The sequence below is a fragment of the Hemitrygon akajei genome, chromosome 2 (assembly GCF_048418815.1).
Source record: "Hemitrygon akajei chromosome 2, sHemAka1.3, whole genome shotgun sequence".
Taxonomy (NCBI): domain Eukaryota; kingdom Metazoa; phylum Chordata; class Chondrichthyes; order Myliobatiformes; family Dasyatidae; genus Hemitrygon; species Hemitrygon akajei.
Genome location: NC_133125.1, coordinates 185,343,210 through 185,365,978, shown reverse-complemented (window position 1 = coordinate 185,365,978; position 22,769 = coordinate 185,343,210). Strand labels below are relative to the sequence as shown.

Sequence of the window (22,769 nt, the reverse complement as noted above, 5' to 3'; positions counted from 1 at the left end):
CTTGTTCATTTAAATGTAATTAATTTATTAAATGCAAAAACAAAACTAATTACAGAAAGAGGTAAATATGTGAAACCTGTAAAATTCCCCACATTTCGAGATCCAAGGTTATGTCATATATAACAGCTACAGTCAGCACTAATTACACTGCAAAAGGCGAATGCTAACACTACCTTCTCTCTCCTTTACTGACTCACCTTCTCTCCTCTCCTCCAACAATGATAGTCCTTCCCTCTGTCCTCATTCTCCATCAGTTAGATAACTCCATCCCCTTCTCCTCCCTCTGCATCTGTCATCACATACACACACACACACACACACACCACCACCCTGACTGGTTCCCCTCTCCCACTCCTCCATCTGTCCATCACACACACACACACACACACACACCACCCCGACTGGTTCCCCTCTCCCACTCCTCCATCTGTCCATCACACACACACACCACCCCGACTAGTTCCCCTCTCCCACTCCTCCATCTGTCCATCACACACACACACCACCCCGACCGGTTCCCCTCTCCCACTCCTCCATCTGTCCATCACACACACACCACCCCGACTGGTTCCCCTCACCCACTCCTCCATCTGTCCATCACACACACACACCATTCTGACTGGTTCCCCTCTCCCACTCCTCCATCTGTCCATCACACACACACACCACCCCGACTGGTTCCCCTCTCCCACTCCTCCATCTGTCCATCACACACACACACACACACCACCCCGACTGATTCCCCTCTCCCACTCCTCCATCTGTCCATCACACACACACACCACCCCGACTGGTTCCCCTCTCCCACTCCTCCATCTATCCATCACACACACACACTCTCCCCTCCTATATCTGACCATTATCCCTCCTCACCTGGATCCACCCATCACCTTCCCATTCTGGCGTGAACCCCACTCTCCCCTCCTATATCTGACCATTATCCCTCCTCACCTGGATTCACCCATCACCTTCCCGTTCTGGTGTGAACCCCACTCTCCCCTCCTATATCTGACCATTATCCCTCCTCACCTGGATCCACCCATCACCTTCCCATTCTGGTGTGAACCACACTCTCCCCTCCTATATCTGACCACTATCCCTCCTCACCTGGATCCACCCATCTCCTGCCAGAGTTTGATCTGCACCTTCTGTCTCCACCCTCTTATACCGGCCATATTCTCTCGATCTGTCAGACCAGATCCACATCTGCTTGTCCTCAGATGGTGAGGGTGAGTCTCCCTCAGGAACCTCTGCTGTTCTCATGGTAACACTGGTATGGACTCCAGGATACTGACCCAGTGACAATAAACTGCCTCCCTGTCTTCACCTGATACCTGATATCATTACTATCTGGTCATTATTAAGCTGTAACCCAGTGACAGGCATTTACAAGTCACGGAGATGGTGATTGGTGAGATTGACTCTCCATTTACTGGTGATAGCTGGACAGTGACACACACTCAGAAGGCTCTCGTGGTCAGCACATGATCACAGACCTGGAACAGGAGCAGGTGATTGAGAGCCTGAGCTGTTCAAAAGGACCAAGGGTGATCTGTGAGACAACTTCACATGGATAAAGTGACTGATATTTGTGGGGTGGGGACTGGGACTGGAATCCCAGGGTCCAGATGAAGCTCTGGGAAATCCACACCTCACGGAAATGGAGATCAGCAGAGTCAACTGAAGGAGCTGGGTGAAGGGGAACAAAACAACACCAGCAGAGTCAATGGTTGTTGTTGGGCTGCTTGGGTGTACTGAAGTTTCCAAATCCTGAACACCTTGACCAGCAGAAACAGTTTCTAATCAACCTGTCAGTCATGATGAACACAGACCACACAGGGTTAATGGATCACCATTTAGAAACTAATCTGTTCTGTTCTTATTAAATAAAAAAAAGACTTTGTATTCACCTGCTTTAAAATCCATTGACATAATTTTTCCCCATTTGCAGAAAATTTCTGTGATTTATTGCTGCCCTGTTACAATATCATTGGAAACTTGTTTTTGACTGTTTAAAATAGCAACACCAGACTCAACCTAATGAAAAGTTGCAGTCACAACAGATTTGCCACCATCAATTCTCCACTCTGGTCAGTCGTATGCTTTCAGTTCCATCAGGTTCACCTTTGGGAGTTTATCAAGCAGCTTCTGGAAGTCTGGACACTCCCTGTATAACCTACAGTGTCTATATTGGGTCAAACCTCCAGCAGGTCTCCCAGTCCCCAGCTGTAGACTGTGGGGCTGAGGACTGCAGGTGCTGGTGTTCCATAAAAAGCAGTTCACAACGTACTGACTGAGATACTCATTCCATTCCTGCACTGAGTAACATAGCGACCATTTTAATGTAATTTAAGAATATTTGTGCACATACCTTTAGACGCAATCCTGCAAATGAAGGCAATGAGGATGAAGACAAGAGCCACAATGTTACAAATATTCAGGCACCACCACCACTGCTTGTCTTCTAGAGTCCACAGGGAGAAATGAACAACAACATTAGAACTGTTTCAAACTGTTTCAAAACAGATCAACACAAACAGTTCTACATATGTTTCAGTGGACAAGTGTTCCAGATAACAGACTTGGACTGGGATTGGTCAGGTTGGCTGTGATAATGAATGTCCTAAACATGAGGCAATCCCAACAGGTTGGAAAAGGACCAGGTGTCAGAGCAATGCAGTGAGGGAGGTTCAGAGAGTTCACTCCACTGTCAGTGTGTGGAGATCCCTGGAGAGACTAAATACCTTGTTGTTAGTTCTGGAAATATGAGACAAGACCCAACTGTAAATAAGCTCAGTCGTATTATCGCAATGATTAAGTGCTGCAATTGACATGGTCCTACCAGTCAGCCAATCAGGATGGTGGAATTGGGAGAAGGTTCTGGAGAAATGTGGGTGGAGAGACACTTGTGATGGACACTGTTGGCATTATTGGTCTTTTGGTGGGAGATGGAGAGAGGAGAGGAGCAGCCGCAGGATTCAATCCGATGGGAAGGCATGATACAGAGGAGTGCAGGATGGGAAGTTCTACTGGAGATCGGTGATGAGGAGTTGGCGCCGTGAGTAAGGGACGCACCCAGATTTTGGAAAATATGATCTCCAACACTGTGCACATTTCAGCATCTGGTGAAACTGAAGGAAACTGGAATTATCAAGGAGTCCTCATGTGCCAAGGTACAAATGTGTTGACTATTGGACACTGAAGTGACGTACAGTCCCTGACCAATATACTGTTCCATGGATCGAGGATGCTCTGGCTGCCTGAGTGGAGCAAAATGGTTCAGTATGCTGGACCTAAGGAGTGGGTATTATCAGATCCCCATTAGTGAAGCTGACCAGGAGAAGACAACATTCATATCTCCACTTGGATTCTTTCAGTTTGAGAGAATGACCAGGGCATATCAGGAGCACAGCTGCTTTCCAGCCTGCCATGGAGAAGACTGTTGGAAACATGAACTTGCTTGAAGTACTGGTGTACATGAACAACCTCATAGTGTTCGATTCCACACTGGAGGAGCACAAGATGAGACTAATGAAGATGCTAGACCGCCTGAAAACTGAAGACTGAAGGGTTAAAACTATCACTGGACAAATGTCAATTCTGCAAGATGTCAGTAAATTACATCAGGCACATAGTCTCTCAGGATGGAATAGCTATGTATCTGTCCTAGGTCGAGGCGGTGACCACATGGCCAAGACCCAAGAATGTGAGAGCTCTACACTCAATCAATGGATTCTGTGGGTACTACCAGAGATTTGTGAATCATTACTCCAAAGTAAGCCACTCTTTGAATCAGCTTCTGTGTGGTTACCCTGCCCCTCCCCCTGCCCCCCCGGGGTATAAAGTGAGGAGAATGAAAGGAGAAGGTGGTAATGTTTATTTTTGCCCTTTGGAGCCTTTTGGAGAAAGATGGGATGCAAAATGCGAAGAGTCTTTCAGCTGCTGAAAGAGCTGCTGACTGAAGCACCTGTGTTGAGCTTTGCAAACTTCCAGTTGCCGTACGTCCTGCACACCGACGCCAGCCTCGAGGGTTTAGGGGGTGTTCTTCATCAGGACCATGGCAAAGGGTTGAGAGCCTATGCACAAATTGGGCTGTGGTGGATAAGTTAGGTGACTATCTATATGGTGCCAGGTTGGAGGTGAGGACAGACAACAATCCTGACCTTGGTGAAGTTGGATGCCACAGGTCACCGTTGGTCAGCAGCATTGTCTGTTTATGATTTCAGCCTGAAATATCGGCTGGGGAATCAGAACATTGATGTGGATTCATTGTCCTGATGGTCACATGAGGTTCTGGAAATGGACGGAGAGTGGGAGAGTGTTCCTGCCTCTGGTGTTAAAGCAATGTGCCAGCTTTCTACCACAGGGAAATCAGCAGCAAGGCTGTGGCAGGATAGAGCTGTGGATCATTTGGGAGCTTCGGGTTGTGCCATTCCACAAGTTTATTGCACCTTGACAGCTCTGGATACAAAGCAGTTGCCTGCATTGAGTCCTGTGGAATTGGCAGTAGCCCAGTGAGACAACCCTTGTATAGGTGCCATTTGGTCATCTGTTGAAGAAGGGGATATGACCCAAGTTGAAAAGATGAAACACCCTACCCTACCCCTACTGATGAGGGAATGGAACAAACTGGAGTTGAGGAACCAGGTTTTATACAGGGTCACATCTCCTCCAGACAGGACTCAGCATTCCCAGTTGGTTTTGCCTGAGAAGCATCAGAGGATTGTGTTGAAGTCACTTCATGATGATTCTGTTTATTTGGGGTTTGACAAGACTGTTGACCAGAAAGAATGACAATCTACAAATCAGTCAATTCAAATGAATCAAGGACAGTGGAAGCAGACAGACTATTTGTCTTTGTTCCTGTCGCATGCTTGGGGATGGAGGCTGCCATTTTGTGAAGACACTCTGTTCTCCATTTTGTGAGCTTGACATGCTGGGCTTGATCAATGTTTTAAAGAAGACACAATGATACTTTAGGTAATCTGCTGGACTGGAGATCATTTCTAATAAAAAGTTATTTGTGAGATGTTCTTTGGTTGGATATGACATGCAGGTTTGATGCCTGCCTGAAGTGATTCGAGCTCATTGCTGATTGAGAACATAAATTATCAACTGTCACTTGATGGGAAGAGGGCAATAAATTGCTGCTGGCTTGCAGCAGAGCCAATAACAAGGTGTTAAAGGTCAGACACTTGACCTGCAGCCAATGACACTGATGAATCGGGACTATGAGGAATGCCTGGCCAGCGGAAATTCCTTTGTCCGGGTAATAGCTTTGCGATTCTTTGACTATTCAGGAGAGTCAGGGATACTTAGTGGGTGTGCACACATATAAACATGGAAACATAGAAAACATACAGCACAATACAGGACATTCAGCCCAAAAAGCTGTGCCGAACATGTCCTTACCTTAGAATTACCTAGCCTTACCCACAGCCCTCTATTTTCTAAGCTCCATGTAGCCATCCAGGAGTCTCTTAAAAGACCCTGTTGTTTCTGCCTTCACCGCCACCACTGGCAGCCGATTCCACACATTCACCACTCTCTGCATAAAAAGAACTTACTACTGACATCTCCTTGTACCTAATTCCAAGCACCTTAAAACTATGCCCTCTCGTGCCAGCCTTTTTAGCCCTGGGAAAAAGACTGACTATCCACACAATCAATGCATCTCATTATCTTGTACACCTCTATCAGCTCACCTCTCATCCTCCATTGCTCCAAGGAGAAAAGGCCAAGTTCACTCAACCTATTCTCATAAGGCATGCTCCTCAATCCAGGCAACATCCTTGTAAATCTCCTCTGCACCCTGTCCATGTCCTTCCTGTAGTGAGGCGACCAGAACTGAGCACAGGAGTACAAGTGGGGTCTGACCAGGGTACTATATAGGTGCGACACTACCTCTCGGCTCTTAAACTCAATACCACGATTGATGAAGGCTAATACACAGTACACCTTCTTAACCACTGAGTCAACTTGCGCAGCGGCTTTGAGTGTCCCATGGACTTGGACCCCAAGATCCCTCTGATCCTCCACACTGCCAAAAGTCTTATTAATACTATATTCTGCCATCATATTTGACCTACCAAAATGAACCACCTCACACTTATTTGGGTTGGACTCCATCTGTCACTTCTCAGCCCAGTTTTGCATGCTATCAATGTCCCGCTGTAACCTCTGACAGCCCTCCACACTATCCACAACACCCCCAACCTTTGTGTCATCAGCAAATTTATGAACACATTCCTCCACTTCCTCATCCAGGTCATTATTAAAATCACAAAGAACACGGGTCCCAGAACAGATCCCTGAGGCACACCACTGGTCACTGACCACCATGCAGAATATGACCGATCTACAACAACTCTTTGCCTTCTGTGGGCAAGCCAGTTCTGGATCCACAAAGCAATGTCCCCTTGGATTCAATGCCTTCTTACTTTCTCAATAAGCCTTGCATGGGGTATCATATCAAATGCCTTGTTAAAATCCATATACACTACACCTACTGCTCTACCTTCATCAATGAGTTTAGTCACATCCTCAAAAAATTCAATCAGCCTCGCAAGGCACGACCTGCCTTTGACAAAGTCATGCTGACTATTCCTAATCATATTATGCCTCTCCAAATGTTCAGAAATCCTGCGTCTCAGGATCTTGTCCAACAATTTACCAACCACTGAAGAAAGACTCACAGGTGTATAATTTCCTGGACTATCTCTACTCACTTTCTTGCGTAACGGAACAACATCCACAACCCTCCAATCCTCCGGAACCTTTCCCGTCCTCATTGATGATACAAAGATCATCGCCAGAGGCTCAGCAATCTCTTCCCTCACTTCCCACAGTAGCCTGGGTACATCCCATCCAGACCCGGTGACTTATCTAACTTGATGCTTTCCCAAAGCTCCAGCACATCCTCTTCCTTAATATCTACAAGCTCAAGCTTCACGGTCTGTTGCAAGTCTTCCCTACAATCGCCAAGATCCTTTTCTGAAGTGAATACTGAAGTGAAGTACTCATTAAGTAGCTCTGCTATCTCACTTTTCCACTGTCACATTTGATTGGTCCTATTCTCTTACGTCTTATCCTCTTGCTCTTCAAGTACTTGTAGAATGCCTTTGGATTTTCCTTAATCCTGTCCGCCAAGGCCTTCTTATGGTCCCTTCTGGCTCTACTAATTTCCTTCATAAGCTCCTTCCTGCTCACCTTATTTAGTTATTTAGTGTATGAATTCACGTACTTGTTAGTTCAAACAATAAAGGTGCTTGTCATTAAATACAGATCTCCCTGTGCCTCACCAATCATCGTTATAAGTAGTATTTTATTTTACAACAAGACCTGCAGATTGGTCCAAGATCAGTTCTATTGGGCCTGAATGAAGCCTGAGGTTGAAGAGTAATGTAAGTCCTGCATTTGATCTATTTGGAGGAAGCAGAAGTTGGCTGCTAACTGGGTGTCTACGCCTTACATAGCGGACAGCCAGATGCCAAATTTGCCAGTTTTCCAGGTGAAGCCAGAAGCCGGGAATGGCCCTGTCAAAATTCTCCACTGGAATCACATTTTACCTCCAGGGCAGGATGTACGTGTTGATTGAGAGCCTGACATGGCCCCCACACCTGGTAGGAGAAGAGCAGAGAGACAATCAGCGGAAAGAGCTGAAAAGGACCTAACCACTGAATGCTGTACAGACTCAGAGGATGAGGAAATGGGGGTGTGGTATACGTTACCATATGCAAACTCTGAAACTTTGTTTAGAGGAACAAAGTTGCAGAGAGATTGTTGACTTTTGCAAAGAAGGTGGTTTTAACTTTCCACACATTGACAGAGATTCCCATAGTGTAAAAGGACTAGATGGGATAAAGTTTTTCATATGTGTTCGGGAAAGTTTCCTTAGTCAGTAGGTAGATGTCCCAACAATGGAATGTGCAATACTTAATCTGCTTTTAGGGAATGAGACAGGGCAGGTGACAGAAGTTTGTGTAGGTGAACACTTTGCATCCAGTGATCACAATGCCATTAGATTCAAAGCAAATATGCTAAAAAGATGGGACTGGTTCACGAGTTGTGATTCTAAATTTTAGAAAGGAGGGGTAGGGGCAGGTGAAGCACATGTTCCACTTGCAAGGATAAGTGTCAAGAGGGAGATCAGTGGGGAGGGATGAATGGACAAGTGAGTTGCATAGGGATCCCTGTGGAAAGCAGAAAATGGGCGGGGGTGGGGAAGATGTACTTGGTGGTGGGATCCTGTTGGAGATGGCTGAAGTTCTAGAAATTATGTGCTGGATGTGGAATCTGGCGGGGTGGTTGGTGAGGACAAGAGGGACCCTATCCCTGGTAGGGTGGCATGAGGGAGGGGTAAGTTGAGCTGAAAAATGGCAGATGGAATTTGATGCAGACAAGTGTGAGGTATTGCACTTCGGTTGGACCATCCAGGGTAGGTCTTACACAGTGAACGGTCGGGCACTGAGGAGTGTGGTAGAACAAAGGGATCTGGGAATACAGGTCCATAATTTGTTGAAAGTGGAGTCACAGGTAGCTAGGATGATAAAGTTTTTGGCACTTTGGCTTTAATAAATAAATGTGCTGCGTATTGGAGATGGGATGCTATGTTGAAGTTGTATAAGATGTTGGTGAGGACTAATTTGGAGTATTGCGTGCAGTTTTGGTCACCAACCTACAGGAAAGATGTAAACAAGATTGAAAGAGTGCAGAGGAAATTTACACTCTGAGAGACCTGAGTGATATGGAAAGATTGATCAGGTTAGGATTATATTCCCTGGAATGTAGAATATTGAGAGGAGATTGGACAGAGGCACACACAATTATCAGAGGTAGAGACAGGGTAAATGCAAAAAAGGTCTTTTCCACTGATGTTGGGTGGGACTACAATCAAGAGTTCACAGGTAAAGGGTGAAGGGTGAAAAGTTTAAGGGGAATATGAAAGTTGTGAGAACATGGAAGAAACTGTGAGCACAAGTGGAGCTTGCAAGCTCGATTTCAACGTTGAAGAGAAGTTTGGATCGGTACATGGACGGTAGGGGTACGGAGGGCTATGGTCCTGGTGCAGGGCGATGGGAGTTTAAATGGTTTGGCATGGACTAGATGTGCCGACAGGCCTGTTCCTCAGTTGTATTTTTCTATGACCCTCCCTCCTCAGGGTCACTCCTCCCAAAACCCCCTCTGCAGTCGGGTCAGAGTTGACTCCAGAACAACTCCAGACATTCTGTGTCACCACTTCATATCTCAACCTGTCAATCATGTAGGGCAATTGCATTCTGGGTACCACAGGAATCCAGAGACTCTGTGGGGATGGGGGTGGGGGTGTGGGAGGAGTTCATTTTGTCAACATGAGTCACTTGGTATTTCTGCTGAAATGCAAATTAGACAATAACAGGTACCTGGAGATCCTTTCCTTGACCAGCACATGAATATAATAGCATATGCTGTAGAAAACACCAGTCCCACCATCGATGTAATGGCAACTCCTACATCCTCTGGTCTGAGGCCTGCAATTAAAAACAGTTGAATAACTGTATCTGTAACCAAATCAAGGTGATAAGAGGAGAGAATGCTGCCTCTTGAACAGAAGGCTGATGCCCTCATGAACTGAAAAACTCAGCTAATTTCCTGTGAAGAGGGACAGCAGTGACCTTCTCCAATTTCACACACCTTTCATCACACTCTGTTCAAGAGCAGATCTCTGCCGGCACAACGATTCTTACGGTAGAAATTAAAACTCCACTTTAAAACGAAACTGTGTCATGAAACCAAATAGGTAGAACGGAGTCACTGATAAATTAAGCCATGAGCTGACCTGCGTCACAGCGAGGTTTGCTCCGTTTATACCTGTTGAAACAGGCCATCACATGACCTCTCACTGGCGGGAAAATTACATCACTCCACCATCACAAGACCATTACAACATGCCCAGCAGAGCCTCAATTACATCATGGTCATGTGACAGTCACAAGATACCCAAGGGGTATGTAACACCCTGCAACCCATTTCTTGTCCGTGCTTCACCTGCTACTTGCTGAGGATTCCCAGCAGATTCAGGTTTTAATTCCAGGAGCAGGTGATTTAGTCCCTCGAACTGTTCATGGCTGACAAATGACCCAGCTCCACACGGTCAGTGTTACGAAGGCTTTGTGGGGATGGGGATTGAGACCAGAACCCCCGGGATCCAGATACAGATCTGGGAAATCTACACCACGCTCACTCAAATGGCAAAACTAAAACAGAGAATCAGCAGAGTCACGGGAAGGAATGGAGACGGGGAAGTGGGGGGGGGGGGGGGGGGAATCAGCACCAGCAGAATAAATGGTTGTTGTCAGCATGTTCAGGAGCCCAGAGCGATGAAGGTCAGTAATTAATAGAGTCAACCTGCACAGCAGCTTTGAGTGTCCTATGGACTTGGAACCCACAATCCCTCCGATGCTCCACACTGCCAAGAGTCTTAACATTAATGCTATATTCTGCCATCATATTTGACCTACCAAACTGAACCACCTCTGACAGGCCTCCACACTATCCACAACACCCCCAACCTTAGTGTCATCAGCAAATTTACTAATTCATCCCTCCACTTCCACATCGAGGCTATTTATATCAATTATGATGAACAGTAAGTGTCCCAGAACAGGTCCTTGACGCACTCCACAGGTCACCGACCTCCATGCAGAATATGACCCATTTACAACCACATATTACCTTCTGTGGGCAAGCCAATTCTGAATCGACAAAGCAAAGTCCTCTTGGATCCCGTGCCTCCTTATTTTCTCAATAAGCCTTGCATGGGGTACCTTATCAAATACCTCGATGAAATCAATATACCCTACATCTACTGCTCTACCCTCATCAATGTGTTTGGTCACATCCTCAATAAATTCAATCAGGCTCATAAGACACAATATGCCTTTGACAAAGCCATGCTGACTATTCCTAATCATATTATGCCTCTCCAAATGTTCATAATTCCTGCCTCTCAGGATTTTTTCTATCAACATAACAACCACTGAAGTAAGACTCACTGGTCTATAATTTCCTGGGCTATCTCTTCTCCCTTTCTTGAATAAGGGAACAACATCCGCAACCCTCCAATCCTCCGGAACTTCTCCTATCCCCACTGATAATGCAAAGATCATTGCTGGAGGCTCAGCAATCTCCTCCCTCGCCTCCCACAGTAGCCTGGGATACACCTCATCTGGTCTCGGTGATGTATCCAACTTGATGCTTTCCAAAAGCTCCTCCACATCCTCTTTCTTAATATCTACATGCTCAAGCTTTTCAGTCCGCTGCAAGTCATCCCTACAATTACCAAGATCCTTTACCGAAGTGAATACTGAAGCCAAGTATTCACTAAGTACCTCTGCTATCTCTTCCAGTTCCATACACACTTTTCGACTGTCACACTTGATTGGTTCTATTCTCTCACATCTTATCATCTTGCTCTTCAAATGCTTGTATAATGCCTTGGGGTTTTCCTTAATCCTGTCATGGCTCCCTTTGGCTCTCCTAATTTCATTCTTAAACTCCATCCTGCCAGCCTTATTATCTTCAAGATCTCCATCATTACCTAGTTTTTTGAACTTTTCGTAAGCTCTTTCCTTCTTGACTAGATTTACGACAGCCATTGTACACCACGGTTCCCATACCCTCAGTGGAACATACCACACAAACATCCCCTGACCATTTGCCACATTTCTCCCATACATTACCCTGAGAACATCTGTTTCCAATTTATGCTTCCAATTTCTTGTCTGATTGCCTCATAAGGTAAAGGAGATAGAACTGTTATCACTATCTCCAAAATGCTCTCCCACTGAGAGTTCTGACACCTGACCAGGTTCATTTCCCAATACCAAATCAAGTACAGCTTTTCCTCTTGTAGGCTTATCTACATATTGTGACAAGAAACCTTCCTGAACACACCTAACAACCTCCACGGCATCTAAACCCCTTGCTTAAGGAAGATGCCAATCAACATCTGGGAAATTAAAATCTCCCACCGCGACAGCACTGTTATTATTACAACTTTCCAGAATTTGTCTCCCTACCTGCTCCTCAATGTCCCTGTTACTATTAGGTGGTCTATAAAAAACACCCAGTGGAGTTATTGACCACTTGCTGTTCCTAACTTCTACCCACAGAGACTCCATAGACAATCCCTCCATCACCTCCTCCTTTTCTGCAGCTGTGACACTATCTCCGATCTTCATTACCACGTCCCCACCACTTTTGCCTCCCTCCCTGTCTTTTCTGAAACATCTATAGCCTGGCACTCTCAGTAACTATTTCTGCCCCTGAGTCATCCGAGGCTACATCCACACTAGACCGGATAATTTTGAAAACGCCAGTTTCGCGTAAAAATGATAGGCACACTATGCATTTTTAAAAATATCTCTCTCCACGTTGAAACTGATATTTCAGTGAATCTTCTCCTGCGCATGCGTAGGACACATCTACCAAAAACAAGTGGCATGTTTTGTGTCGAAACTCGCCGTGAAAGTGTTGGTGCGCAGTTGTTCAGTTACAGACTAGATAAACTTAAATGACAGACAGCTGTTGGCTCTCACACAGGAGGACTTTAAACTAAAAAAAAGTACTGGTGTGTATGGAAGCAACCGACAGGGAGTTCACGGACAGTATGACCCGGCTGACGATGAACATTGAAAAACTGACCAACCCTGTTGCATTAATAAAGACCCTTGTTAAATGTATAAAACTTGTCTGCATCAGTATTATCTTGTATTTCCATACAATGTTACATTAGGCTGTTACATATCTATTGTCAGAGAAGTACTTGCATAAATAGGTAAACCACCTTCATATGAGCAAGGACAGAAAACAGGGCAAAGTGAGTATACTTATTTATTCAGTAAGTTATGGGTCAAAGTATTTGGTGAGTAGGTTTCTAACACTTCTGGCTTCAGTCTCATTGCCGTCTGTTCTGAAATTGTTAGGTTGCATTCAAGAAAACAATGAAATGGCGCGCTGCCGTCAAAATCTGTTCCGGCACGTTATGACAGCATTTTTAGATTTCTCCAGTTACCCCATCCACACTGCTCCGGCCAATCCAGCGTTTTCAACATTACAGGTCCTGGAGAGCATTTTAGAAAAGCTCCATTTTTGGTGGACTAAAATGCTGTTTTAGTGTGGATGGAAGGTCAAAACAAAGAGAAAAAGCTTCAGTTAGGATTTATCCGGTGTAGTGTGGACGTAGCCCAAGTCTCTGTAATGGCCACAACATCATAGCTCCAAGTACTTCCAGTATCTATGCTCTAAGCTCATCCACTTAGTTCATAATACTCCTTGCATTAAAATAGACACATCTCAAACCATCGGTCTGAGCATGTCTCTTCTCTATCACCTGCCTATCCTCCCTCTCGCACTGTCTGTAAGCTTTCTCTATTTGTGAGTCAACTGCCCCTTCCTCCATCTCTTCAGTTTAGTTCCCACCCCCCAGCAATTCTAGTTTAAACTCTCCCCAACAGCCTTAGCAAACCTCCTCACCAGGATATTGGTCCCCCTGGGATTCAAGTGCAACCCATCCTTTTTGTACAGGTCTCACCTGCCCCGAAAGAGGCCCCAATGAACCTGAAAACTGAATCCCTGCCCCCTGCTCCACTCCCTCAGCCACACATTTATCCTCCACCTCATTCTATTCCTATACTCACTGTCACGTGGCACAGGCAGTAATCCCGAGATTGCTACCTTTGCGGTCCTGCTTCTCAACTTCCTTCCTAACTCCCTGTAGTCTGTTTTCAGGACCTCCTCCCTTTTCCTACATATGTTGTTTATACCAATATGTACCACGACCACAACAAATGGTTGTTGTCAGGGTGTTTGGGAGCCCTGAGGGATGAAGGTCAATAGTTAATAGCTGCAGGTGTCCCAGTTCAGAGCTGCCGTGTAAAGGCATCCGTTAGTCTTGCGAGACCATGGATTTGCTCCTTGGGAGACTGGCAGTTGCCCAAGCTGCAAGCCTTCCCCTCTCCACTGATGTTGTCCAAGGGAAATGCACTAGGACCCAAGCAGCTTCGCACTGGTGTCGTCGCACAGCAATTAGTTGTTAAGTGCCTTGCTCAAGGATACAACATGCTGCCTCAGCTGAGGCTCAAACCAGTGACCTTCAGATCACTAGACCGATGCCACACGCCAACACAAGTCGTAGTGAAGCCAACTGTTACAGGGGTGGCCAAAAAAAACACATGATGCAATTACCCAGCGGTTCCACTAGAGGGGGGTGTTGCACAGGGAATGACATCACGTGCCCCTAGATAGATAGATAGATAGATACTTTATTCATCCCCATGGGGAAATTCAACTTTTTTCCAATGTCCCATACACTTGTTGTAGCAAAACTAATTACATACAATACTTAACTCAGTAAAAAATATGATATGCATCTAAATCACTATCTCAAAAAGCATTAATAATAGCTTTTAAAAAGTCCTGGCGGTTGAATTGTAAAGCCTAATGGCATTGGGGAGTATTGACCTCTTCATCCTGTCTGAGGAGCATTGCATCGATAGTAACCTGTCGCTGAAACTGCTTCTCTGTCTCTGGATGGTGCTATGTAGAGGATGTTCAGAGTTTTCCATAATTGACCGTAGCCTACTCAGCGCCCTTCGCTCAGCTACCGATGTTAAACTCTCCAGTACTTTGCCCACGACAGAGCCCGCCTTCCTTACCAGCTTATTAAGACGTGAGGCGTCCCTCTTCTTAATGCTTCCTCCCCAACACGCCACCACAAAGAAGAGGGCACTCTCCACAACTGACCTATAGAACATCCTCAGCATCTCACTACAGACATTGAATGACGCCAACCTTCTAAGGAAGTACAGTCGACTTTGTGCCTTCCTGCACAAGGCATCTGTGTTGGCAGTCCAGTCTAGCTTCTCGTCTAACTGTACTCCCAAATACTTGTAGGTCTTAACCTGCTCCACACGTTCTCCATTAATGATCACTGGCTCCATATGAGGCCTAGATCTCCTAAAGTCCACCACCATCTCCTTGGTCTTGGTGATATTGAGATGCAGGTAGTTTGAGTTGCACCATATCACAAAGTCCTGTATCAGTTTCCTATACTCCTCCTCCTGTCCATTCCTGACACACCCCACTATGGCCGTGTCATCAGCGAACTTCTGCACGTGGCAGGACATGAAAATGATGGGGCATGAGGGTAACTGGCACCCACAGTACCCAGTTACATTTGTACAGTGTGTGTTACTCCTTTTTCACCTCAGGAAAATGGATTCCTTGTTGTAAAATACTGGAACAATCCAATGTTCTGTAATTAAATTTCCTGCCTAAGTTTCCCAGTTCCAGTCTCAAGCAGCAGCAGGGCTCTCTGTCTCCCCGTGACCTTTTAGTAAGACCATAAGATATAAGAGCAGAATTAGGCATTTGGCCCATCGAGTATGCTTTGCCATTTCATATTGGCTGATACAATTTTCCCCTCGGCCTCAATCTCTGCCTTCTCCCTGTATCCCTTCATGCTCTGACCAATCAAGAATCTATCAACCTCTTCCTTAAATATGCCATACGTAAGACTTGGCCTCCACAGCTGCCTGTGGCAAAGAATTCCACAGATTCACCACTCTCTGTCTGAAGAAATTCCTCCTCATTTCCATTCTAAAAGGATGCCCCTCTATTCTGAGGCTGTGTTCTCTGGTCTTCAACTCTCTGACCATAGGAAACATCCTCTCCACATCCACTACATCAAGGCCTTTCACCATTCGATAGGTTTCAATGAGGTCACCTCTCATTCTTCTGAATTCCAGTGAATACAGACCTGGAGCCATCAAATGTTCTTTATATGACAAGCTATTCAATCCTGGAATTATTTCCATGAATCTCCATATAACCATATAACAATCACAGCACGGAAACAGGCCATTCCGGCCCTCCTAGTCCGTGCCGAACTCTTAATCTCACCTAGTCCCACCTACCCGCACTCAGCCCATAACCCTCCACTCCTTTCCTATCCATATACCTATCCAATTTTACCTTAAATGACACAACTGATCTGGCCTCTACTACTTCTACAGGAAGCTCATTCCACACAGCTATCACTCTCTGAGTAAAGAAATACCCCCTCGTGTTTCCCTTAAACTTTTGCCCCCTAACTCTCAAATCATGTCCTCTCGTTTGAATCTCCCCTACTCTCAATGGAAACAGCCTATTCACGTCAACTCTATCTATCCCTCTCAACATTTTAAATACCTCGATCAAATCCCCCCTCAACCTTCTACGCTCCAATGAATAGAGACCTAACTTGTTCAACCTTTCTCTGTAACTTAAGTGCTGAAACCCTGGTAACATCCTAGTAAATCGTCTCTGCACTCTCTCTAATTTATTGATATCTTTCCTATAATTCGGTGACCAGAACTGTACACAATATTCCAAATTTGGCCTTACCAATGCCTTGTACAATTTTAACATTACATCCCAACTTCTGTACTCAATGCTCTGATTTCTCCAGATTCAGCACATCCTTTCTAAGATATGAGGCCCAAACCTGCTCACAGTACTCATCAGTGCTTCATAAAGTTTCAACATTACATCCTTGTTTTTCTATTGTAGTACTCCCGAAATAAATGCTAATATTGCATTTCTAATATAACATCTCTACTGTTCTAACTGGACATATATAAAGAAGAGAAGGGAAAAAAATAAGGTTGACTTTTCATTGCTTTCTCTGAATGAAGCCTCCCTTTGAAGAGCTAAAGTCTTATGATCACCACTCTGACGATGTCCACTGAGATGATGGACACTGTGCTTGCCCCAGCCTTTCTTTAACTTACTCTTACTGATCAATCCTAAATGCTGATTGGTGGCTGGTCCTCAGACTGTGACACACTGCTGCCTTTTATCCTCAAGAAATGAACCAGATTGATGTCCCCTCCTCTCCAAACTTCTGATGTCTGGATTGGCTGCTAGTCAAAGCTCTTCTTCTTGTAAAATCTGACTTCTTGTAAAATTTAACTACTTCACCCTTTGGCTGTCTCAGATTCATTCAGCACAGCCCTAGTTTCTGCAAATTCTGCTCAGCAAACTTACACCAGAATTCTTAAAGACCAATTTCTCCTTCCTGTGATTTGAGACACATAATTCCTCTGTGTCTCCAAGATCTATTAAAGACTTGTCAGAATCCTGATGCCCACATGAATTTGTCTGGCTGTGGAGTGGCATTTAGCCCTGGTGTTGCTCATTCCCATCTATTAATCCCTGTTGACCAAAAAGCTGCTACCACTTCTCCTTGCTTCATTGGGAAATTTCGTCATGCAACTTGTCGTTCCTCCGTCAATCTGAGACAAGTAGTAATCCAAACACAGATCTCATGCAAATTATCCCCACACTCTGCCTTGTCCCATTGAGGCAACTGTGTGTTCAGGTCAACATTTTGCCTTTAGTTCCATGAGCATCAGTGAAATGCCATTAAGGTCTAAACCTCCAGCAGATCCCCCTGTGGGAAAGGACTTCAGCTGTGGGACTGAGGACTTCAGGTGCTGGTGGTCCTGGTAAAGCAGTTCACAACATCCTGACTGAGAAACTCACTTCGTTCCAACCAAACTCCAGAGAACCGAGTTCATCATTTACATGAAAATACAGAATAACATTTGAGCACATACCTTTAAACGCCATCCAGGAAATTGTAACAATGATGATGACAATGAGAAAACCAATATTATAGGCAGTCATCCATCTTCTCAATCTATCACCCTCTTTGGATAAATGAAAATTAATCAGTTTGAAAGCCATAGTAACAGATCTATACAAATTATTTCACATAAGCATCGATTTACAACATGTTCTTGGTAATGAAGATTGATCCTGAGTCAGTCAGGCTTCCTAAACAGAAGGAAACCCAACCAGTTCAGAAATGGAGCAGAAATCTGAAGAAAGTCCAGGGATCTCTCTCACACTGGCAGCAAGCAGAGAATCCAGGAAACAACAGATAAACCCAAACAAACGCATATTTGATAACTTCTGTACTCCCTTATCGAGTGTCTGCACATGCAGAATTGGCAGATACACTGCAGTCTCCCTGTGTACATATCCAGCAGATGAGGTAACAATCCACTGCAAATCAGCTTTGTATTATTCTAGAGATGGTGAAGGTTACAGTTGATGTGGTCCTGCCTGTGGTGACAATACCCAGCCCCAGCTACAGCACTGAAGTTCCACTGTGAAGCCTGTTCTGTTGTTGAGGACTGAACCATCACCACACCCAGATGTTCAAGGCTTCAAACAGTGTTCTGGTCCAAGAAAAAACTGAACTCAATGTGAGTGCAGACTAAACTGTCCAAATGCTGAGACATTTAACATGGATAAGGATAGTGGTTGTCCAGGAAGTCCATTGGTAACCAGTGATACATGTCTGAGGGATTGTCCATCATAAGATCCAAGGGACACTTTTCCTTCACCCAGAGTTTTTAATTCATTCAGACTGATGGGTTCAGTAATTATTGTTTAGAAGGCTACAAGACCATAAAAGATAGGAGCAGAATTATGCTATTTGGCCCATTGAGTCTACTCTGACATTCAATCATAGATAATTCTTTTTTACCCCTCCACAGTCCCACTCCCTGGCCTTATGCCTGTAAACTTTAATGCCAATCAACAACCTATCAATTTCTACCTCAAATACAACCAGTGACCTGGCCTCCACAGCTGCCTGTGTTAACAAATTCCACAAATTTATCATTTTCTGGCCAAAGAAATTTCTCCGCATCTCTGTTTCAAATGGATGTCCCTCTACCCTAGGTTGTGCCCGCTTGTTCTAGACTTCCCCACCATGGGAAATATCCTTTCCACATCTACTCTGTTTAGGCCTTTCAAAATTTGAAATCCTTCTAAATTCTAGCGAGTACAGGCCCAGAGCTATCAAACATTCCTCATAGGATAACCCTGACATTCCTGAAATCATCCTTGTGAACCTCCTTTGAACCCTCTCAAATTCCAGCACATCTTTTCTCAGATGAGCCCAGAACTGTTCACAATACTCAAGGTGAGGCCTCCCCAGTGCCTTATAAAGCCTCAGCATCACATCCCTGCTCTTATATTTTAATCCTCCTGAAATGAATGTTAACATTGCATTTGTCTTCCTCACCACTGACTCAAACTGCAAGGTAAACTTTAGGGTGTTCTGCACAAGGATTCCCAAGTGCCTTTGCATCTCAGATTTTTGGACTTTGTCCCAGCACATTTATTTCTACTACCAAAGTGCTTGACCATGCATTTTCCAACATTGTGTTTCATTTGCCACTCTCTTGCCCATTCTCATCTGTCTAAGTCCTTCTGCAGCCTTCCTTTTTCCTCAACACAACCAGACCCTTTACCAATCATCTGCAGAAATTTGTTGTTTGCCTTATGAACTTTTAAAATTTATGACAGAGTTTAATTTCAAGAATGGTAAGCTAAGCTTAACTGCCTGTTTTTTCAAGAAAGATTGGCTAAAAAATTCATTCTCTACTCAAAAGAGCATTGACAATTATTTTTGGATTGTTATATCTACAACTTACTGAGCATACTAATGTACCGTGAGCTCTAGATATAATATTTTTTATCAGGAGATCACTGAGACCTGAAAACTATTTCAAGGGTTCCTCCAGAGCAAAAACTTTGAGAAAGGCTGGTCTAGACTGTACGTGATTGGATGTTAAGCACTTGTGCGCCAATGTGAGTATACCTCTTAGGTAAAATGTCATGTATTTATCCATATGCTTGATGTTGTGTACAAGGTACAGGTTGGTGGAATTCTAATGTTGTTTGTATTGTTTTTTCTAATTGCCACTAACCATAGAACCATAGAACACTACAGCACAATACAGGCCCTTCAGCCCTCCATGTTGTGCCGACCCATATAATCCTTTAAAAAAAAGTACTAAACCCACACTACCCCAATAACCCTCCATTTTTCTTTCATCCATGTGCTTGTCCAAGAGGCTCTTAAATACCCCACCACCACTTTTTTAGCCTCCACCACCATCCCTGGTAAGTCATTCCAGGCACGCACAACCCTCTGTGTAAAAAAACTTACCCCTGATGTCTCTCCTAAACTTCCCTCCCTTAATTTTGTACATATGCCCTCTGGTGTTTGCAACTACTGTATTGGTTCTGTATATTTTGTTTTATTTATTTTCATACTGCATACATAACTAATTGATACACAAGTGTGTGGACCAAAGTTAAGCTTTTGATAGTTTCTTTCTGCATTCAAAAATCTCAAATAGATAAAGGAATTAAAGACTTGAAAAAGTATTTGTTGTTCTGAGTGTGTGTTCTTCCCAGGCTACAAAATTTGGTAGCAGCAGTGGGGTAATTCCAAGCCAGTTTAGAGGGTTTTTGATGTTTGTATGCAGTACAATATACAATACATAATAGGGTAGTGGTGAAGGACAGGACAGTCGTTCCCGTGAGGCGGTGTCACGTGGAGACCATGGTAGAGTCTTGATGCCGGGTTGGGACATCAGGGACTGAAGCCAGGATGTAGAACTGTGACGGTGATCCAGAGCAACTGCGGCCGTGAAGTCATCGTGTTTTCTGCAGGAGATGTCAGCAACCCCTTTTCCAGGCTTGTCACAGAGACTTTTTAAAGACTTGAGTTTTCATAACGTTACATTCAGAGGATGAGCAAACTGAACCTGATTTCAATGAACAAATTAGAGAGATGCATGGTCAGCATGAGGAAGCCATGGCAACTGTTGATAAATTAAGCAAAAGGTCCTATGTATACATTCCAAGGGAAAGACACATCGCTCCATTTACGGGGGATGCTGAGAAAGATGGGAGGTCTGCTGATGACTTTATTGAAGAAATTGATTGTGTACTTCATGCTGGAAATTAGACTGACCAGGATCAGTATGATTTTGTTATGTCACTGCTCAGGGGTGCAGCTCTAGAAGAAGCACTGATGTGCAGTGATGATCAGGCTGATGACTTGTTCACCTGTCTCAGGGAGGCTTTCAGAGACAAGCATAGTGCACACCAGCTGTTGCATAGCTTCTATAGTCACAAACAGTGTGAGGGTGAAGACATAGAGTTTTCACATGCCCTAGCCTAAGCTCTTAACTTTCAACTGAACTGTTCCCCTGATGCTCTGGCCAATGAAAGGGTGGTGCTCGGAGATCAATTTATAGATGGGATCAGAGATCCTTCCCCTGGAAGGGAGCTCCACTGATTTGTGCGGAATAACCCTGGGTCCTCAAAGTTAGGAGTGCAAGAGGAGGCTCATCTGTGGTTTTTAGGGTCGTCAGGAAATGAAAAGATTGTAAAGTCAAAGTGTGTCAGTAGCCAGGCACAGTGCTCCCCTCCGAAAGCTCAGGAATCCAAATCTGTTACTCTAGGCAATGTCCTTAAAGTAGTTGCAGAGCAGGGCAAAGCCACTAGTGAATTGACTCAAGCAGTGAAAGATCTTACCGTACAGAGAGGTGTTGCATATGCAATTAGCAGTAGACCCAAGTTGCAGCCTAGATTCACAGAGGATGGGCAACCAGTATGTTTCAAGTGTCAGGTGAGGGGGGCATTTGGTCAAGAATTGCCCACAGAAGTGAAGTGCGAGGGATGTACAGCCGGCATCTTCCAGCCCTCAAGTTGTTGTGAGTCGGGCAATTTGGGGCAACCTCATAGATAATGTACAGCCATCCTGTGACCAGTTGCTGCAATGTGCCATAGGACCATGTACTGTCATTGAGCTTAAGATATCAGGTGTCTCTGTCCGTTGTCTGTTGGACACAGGTAGTCAAGTGAGCACCGTGACTGAGCAGTTCCTTCGAGAACACTTGAATGGAGAGGATGAGGAAATGTTGTCCACTGCCGGCTGGCTTAGGTTAACAGCCACTGACAGTCTTGATATTCCTTACCTTGGGCATCTAGAGCTGGAGGTTCAAGTGATGGGCATGAAAATACCCAATTGTGGCTTTCTAGTATTCAGGGATCCTGTTAACACTGAACAACCCGTCCCATGCATTGTAGGCATGAACATTATATGCCAATGTAGACAACTTGTCAACTTGTCTACGCAGGATTTGACACGACTCTAGAAGGAAAGTTGGATTCTGGCTGGAGAGATGATTTCCAGAAAGTGCAGATGCGAACTACTGAAAAGAAAGCCGTCGTCCGAGTATCAGGAAAAGATACTGAGCACATACCTGCTGAAACTGTAGTTACCATTGTGGCTAGGAAGGCCACTGGAGATGTTGGTTGTGACCATAAGATGTTACCTGAGCCAATTAACCCCCCCCCCCCCTCTATGGCGTGGTCCTGTAGTTATTCCCATGCTCTTTGACTGCTGTGGTTGTGTGAAGTTCCTTATTACCTGAGTAGTGTGAGCGATGAGAATTTGTTTCAGGGTCCAGCCTATACATGCTTGGAAGTTAAGCACGTGTGTGCCAAAGTGAGTATAGATCTTCATTAAGATGAGACGTATTTATTCACATTTTGATCTTATGTACAAGGTTTTGTGTTGGTGCGATTCTAATGTTGTTTGTATTGTTTTTTCAGAATTGCCACTACTGTATTGGTTTTGTATATTAGAAACACAGAAACATAGAAAACCTACAGCACAATACAGGCCCTTTGGCCCACTAAGTTGTGACGAACATGCCCCTACCTTAGAAATTACTAGGCTTACCCATAACCCTCTATTTTTCTAAGCTCCATGTACCTACCCAAAAGTCTCTTAAAGGACCCTATCGTATCCGCCTCCACCACCGTTGACGGCAACCCATTCCACACAGTCACCACTCTCTGAGTAAAAA

General features: G+C 44.6%; 1 protein-coding gene across 1 annotated transcript in view; it reads right to left on the bottom strand.

The window, feature by feature from the left end:
• Positions 1-22,769, bottom strand: part of LOC140738425 (uncharacterized) — a 124,013-nt gene that overhangs the window by 11,330 nt on the left and 89,914 nt on the right. Inside the window, exons 14-16 of the mRNA XM_073065700.1 lie at positions 17,640-17,732; positions 9,402-9,509; positions 2,372-2,464 (exon numbers count right to left, since the gene is read on the bottom strand). Of these exons, the coding sequence (XP_072921801.1) occupies positions 2,372-2,464; positions 9,402-9,509; positions 17,640-17,732 (294 nt within the window). The remainder of the gene's footprint in view (positions 1-2,371; positions 2,465-9,401; positions 9,510-17,639; positions 17,733-22,769) is intronic.